At 48.4% G+C, this 5,222-nt stretch overlaps 1 protein-coding gene across 1 annotated transcript in view; it reads right to left on the reverse strand.

The window, feature by feature from the left end:
• Positions 1-2,911: 2,911 nt before the first annotated feature.
• Positions 2,912-5,222, reverse strand: part of PANK2 (pantothenate kinase 2) — a gene marked incomplete at its 5' end in the record, with an annotated part of 5,509 nt that continues 3,198 nt past the window's right edge. Inside the window, 2 exons of the mRNA XM_010080128.1 lie at positions 2,912-2,962; positions 3,400-3,525. Of these exons, the coding sequence (XP_010078430.1) occupies positions 2,912-2,962; positions 3,400-3,525 (177 nt within the window). The remainder of the gene's footprint in view (positions 2,963-3,399; positions 3,526-5,222) is intronic.

The raw sequence follows: 5,222 nt of genomic DNA on the forward strand, positions 1-5,222 counted from the left end.
TGGGCGCAGGTCCCACCGGGGGATGTTCTGCTTCACCTTCTCCAGAAGGAAACCCAAGGAGTGACCTCACTGCCCTCCTGGTCACCTTCTGGAACCTCCAGAACGTCACAGGGATGAAGAGCTCACGGGAAGGTTACTTCTGGTGGGACAAAGCAGCAGAGGGACGCACAAAACAATTCTTTTTTGTTACTTCCACCCCCCGGCTCCTGCTCTGGAGAGATGCTTTGATTTCATCTCCCATCCATCCAACCCCTATCACCCAGACATTAAATGCCAAAGGGCCTCCAAAGCACCAATCACCACCAAAGAAATCTTTCATCAAACCCTAAAATGCTGCAAAAATAAGCCCAGACCCCGCTCGGGTCGTGCATGAATCCATCCTCAGCAGCACAGCTCCGTGCTGGTGTTCGGGTTTTAGTTAAGCCTGGGTGAGAAGCACCCAGAAGGGATCCTCACTATGAGCAACAAGCAAATACTGATTTTTTTAGAGTTTTTTTTCCCCTCCATTAACATGTTTTGAAATGCAACTAATTTCCAGAGAGCAGAACACACGCAGGGAGTAAGAAATAATCCAGGACAAGGAGCAAAGAGTTTCAAGTATATAAAAATAACTGTAAAATTTTATTGCAAGAAGAAAAAAAAATTTACAAAAAAAATACATGCAATAGACCATGGACTTTGGTGCTGGACATCAGACCGCACAGGATCGACTCAAAATCCACAGAAAAAGGAGTTACAGATGCAAGCGCGCAGAACAAACTCCAAAAAAAGCAGCAGGACACTGCTCCCAGGGCCACCAGCCTGGCACCTACTCCTCGGGGCAGGGACTTCTCATCAGCTGCAGGGCTGCCGCAGAGGTTTCTCGGTCCTCTGCTCCTTCCCTCAGCATCAGAAAATAACTTCAAGGTAACTTCTTCCTTCCATCAGCCTTCAGCTCCCAAAAAGCTCCTGCTATTAAAAAATAGTCAGGTCTAGAAAGCCTACAACCAGCAATTCAGGAGGAGAGGTGGTTTTAATACACCTACATGGGGCATCGTTTGTGTGATTTCACAAGAAATGAAGAATACATGAGGTCTCGGCTGCAAGAGATCCCAAACAGGTTGTGAGTCATCCCTGGAGGGGTTCAAGGCCACCTGGATGAGGCTTTGGGCAACCTGGGCTAGTGGGAGGTGTCCCTGCCCATGGCAGGGGGTGGCACTGGATGGTCTCGAAGGTCCCTTCCCACCCAACCCATCCTGGGATTCTGTATCATCCTCCCCAACCCCTGACCTCTGCAATTACCACGTTCTATTGAAAGCAGAGCAGGATACAACTGACACCTGCACTGTACTGCAAGAAAAGCACAAAATTTTCTTCTGCAGACAGGACACAGCAAAGGTTACCTTTCATATGAACACTGCTCTTTTTTCCCCCCATTTTATCGTTGTTGTGAAATGACTGGATGTATTCAGGAAGCTCCAGGCCCACAGTGAGCTGAAGTTTAGCAAACACCTCACTTTACGCTGTGCCTGCTGCCTGAAATACCCGGCAGAGCTGAGGGGACGGGCTTTAAGAGGAATATCACACAGCATCTGATCTAGCAGAGAGTACATCTTCCAAATCCCTAGTTTTGTCCCTTTTCAGGCCCAGAAGAGAGGCAGGTACGGTGCAGCGAGCCCAGCGCTCTGCGGAGCATCCTGCAGGTACCCAGATCTGGGGCTGCACCGAGCTGCTGCACCTCTGCTGCGGCCAAACCGCAAGCTCCCGTCCCGGCACGGGCTGTCCGGAACACAAACACCCTCCTCGCTAACCAGCTTCCTCATTTCCTAATGCCAGAGCCGAGTCCGGGCAGAATTTCTGGAAAGAGCAGGGCAGGGGGATAGAGATGAGAGCTCATTTATCTGCTGTGCCCTAAGATATTTCCACCTCCACATCCCCAGACCTTCCGGGGTTCCGGGCTGCAGCAGCCCCGTCTGCAGGCTGTACGCAGGAGGGTGTGCACAGCAAAACTGGAGAAGAGTCCAGCATGCACGTGGGAAGGAGAGCTCTCCCCAGAAACTACATTAATTTAGCAATTAATAAACACAAAATTAAACATTACAGACAAGATCCCAAGCGTATGATTGCGAAAAAATAATCTCTTTGGTATAGTTATACGCGGCCAAGTTTTACAACAGAGAAAAAAAAAAGCAAACAACCAAACCCGAGTATTGAATCTTCAGTTTTGCTGTTAGCAGATCCCAAGGTCGAAGGGTGATGGATGCTCCCAACCAGCGCTACGGCGAACACCAAAAGGTTACTGTGGGCTGCACAGAGTGTTACAGCCTGAGGGCACCTGAGACAGGGTTTGTGCCTTGCCTTTGTCTGTAACCATCAGCACACAGATCACAAACAGCAGCAGCAGCAGTGAAGCCTCACCGATATCGCGACAGTGTGCGACAGGCCTCCGCGCGGCTCGGAGGAGACAGGAGTGGTCCGGAGGGGTTTCACGTGCCAGGGCTATGCTGGTGTTCTCTCCCCTTCACAGGCAGCGTACAGCCTAACGAGAACGCGATTCATTTGCAGAACAGAAAACCGCTGCAGCTGAGCTCTATGAACTAGGAACTGGGCAGACACTCAGCGCTGGGAGGAATCTCGACAGAGGGAATCGAGTGCAAGGATTCCATTAAACACGTAGAAGCTACAGAAAAAGGGCTGGTTGGTGTCAGCGACTACAAATATTCCAGATACAACCACCACCAGCGGATTTGCAGATACCCTTCTGAACAAACCTGCCTTGGAACTCAAGATTGGTTTCAACTGGTTACAGACAGAAACGCAACAGTCCTTTCCTTTCCCCATCAGGTCACGCACAATGAGTTTAACGATCGGCGAAACGTGGGCTCGGTGACCCAGGAAACACCCCGACTCCGTAGGTGTCATCTGCAGGGAGTCAGGCGGAATCCAGGAGTTCCAGGAGAGCACCAACTGCACCGAAATAACCCTGAGGAGCAGAGAGGAATAGCTAGTAAAAATGCAAGTAAAGGCACACTACTGATAAAAGAACAAGAATATTACAGGTACAGTGTCATTGTCACAATTTATAAAAGATGGTGGGAAGAAATAACGAGAGGTAGGTATGTTATAGAGTAGATTCTAACTGGGATTGCGACATGGGAAAGCTGCACAGAATCATCCACACCGTCAACAGTCTTAAAGATCACACATAAGATGAGCTTGGTAGCGAATCATTTTTACATTAGTTACTGGAGCAACAAACGTGGTTTTTGTGACCTAGACTGGGCACCGCAGGAACTGTGGCTGTAGGAACACAGCCCTGGGAACCTGCTGCACACAGTGTCCCATCAACCCCACACAGCTGTTTCACAAAGGATTGGAATTTTGACACGAGACAAAATAAATTTGAAAAAATAACTTCACCTCATGTTCCAAGAAAAGTGCTTTTAACTGTCCCTTCGACCAGTAGTCCAAAGCGTACGCCAGAAGCCTCATGGAGATTGTATTGATCCGAAGAAAGTTGCCAACAAACACCACTCGGTTGATGTTCTGCGAGTATTAAGGAAAAAAACCACAACAATGGAACATGAGGGCTGAATTCCATTTTCCATTTGCAATTAAGATTACCCCACCTTAAGAAAAAAGTTACACTTCTAGTGCTTCTTTGGAAATCCATTTTCCAGTGAGACTTGATGGAAAACAACCAGCTGAGAGCAGAGGGAAAGGACTGATCAACACTAAAGCAACGAGATCCAGAGAAACTGCATCACCCCAGAGAGCTGAGTGCACTGGGAAGGGCCAGAGGCTACATCAAAAGGCAAAAAAAAGAATTACATGACCTCTGAAAGTGTTGGGCAGGATGTGCAGAACATTACAGACGCTCACAACTCCATCAGGAAGCAGCACCCGCCCGGTCACAGTAAGACAGGTGATTTTTCACTCTTCCACACTCTGCAGCTATCCACAGGTGTAGCTGTAGCCTTTCTAGCTTCAGAATTGGACTAGAACGGTTGGTTTTGGCTACGAGATCCTTATTCTGGCTAGAAACACTGATCACCAAGTGCCATCCCTCTCCTGCCAACTCCAGCCTTTGACTCACTAAGAAATCTCAATGGTTCTCTACTGTTCGTCTGAAGGAAAAAAATAAAATATTTCAAACTCCATAACCAGAACAATTCTGAAAGAAAAAGACCAATCAATGAGTGATATTTGGGATTTAAATCAGATTTCCAGCCAAACTTTTCAATCCCATTCTGAGCCAAGTGATGAACTCTGAAGCTTTCTTGTTCTCCAAGAAAATAATTTTCAGTTCCTCCTCTTACCGAGGAATCAGGATCAAGTCCTTTCTGCTCCTTCACTCACATCCTTCTGCGGATTTTCCTTCCATCCCCACGTTCATTAACACTTTCCGCTAACCATTCAGCATCCTCTTTGCATTCAGCTGCGTGCTCTAGAGCAAGGACTCAGCAGATGGATTGTGGGCGAGACTCTTTAAAATACATCTTGCCCGGTTTCAGCAGTGAATGAAGGTAAATAACGAGCACCAGGAGTCAGGACCGGGTTCAGAGCGGAGCGGAGAGCAGGTCTCTGTTCTTTCATAGCCCTGTACAATGCTGCTTGACATGAATGCAACAAGGCAGCACTGTAAAGAAGCTGAAAGCGCAAAGATGCAGGAACGGTCGTGGAAGCAGCAGGGTCTGACCAAGAAATGGAGAGCAACTCGTAAAAACCACACGGGAAAGGTAGCCAGCCTCTACGCCCTGCCAGCCCACCCTTCCTGCTCTCTCAGGTCCCAAGAGCTGTGGCTTCACACGCCTACTGCTCCTCAAACCACCGCCAAGAAGCTGGTTCACTCCTGAGCAAGCAGACGACCTGATGAGACCAACACCAACCCCGAATTCGAGACCTACCCCAACCCTACATTCAAGACCAACGCCAACCCCAAATTCAAGACCTACCCCAAGTTCCAGACCAACGCCAACCCCGAATTCAAGACCTACCCCAACCCTTCATTCCAGACCAATGCCAATCCCAAATTCAAGACCAACGCCAACCCTTCATTCGAGACCAGCGCCAACCCTTCCTTCGTTCACAGCTCTCCAGTTCACAGCACAATGATCTGGCTCAAACCACACAGCCCAGCAAGGACAAAATTTACTGAAGAATCCAAACAAGTGGATTACAACTCACTGAACATCCAAAAAGACGAGCAGAACACACCATCTACAGCAGCGTATGCAGGGAAA

This window comes from Pterocles gutturalis, unplaced genomic scaffold, assembly GCF_000699245.1.
Source record: "Pterocles gutturalis isolate BGI_N339 unplaced genomic scaffold, ASM69924v1 scaffold1119, whole genome shotgun sequence".
Classification (NCBI taxonomy): domain Eukaryota; kingdom Metazoa; phylum Chordata; class Aves; order Pterocliformes; family Pteroclidae; genus Pterocles; species Pterocles gutturalis.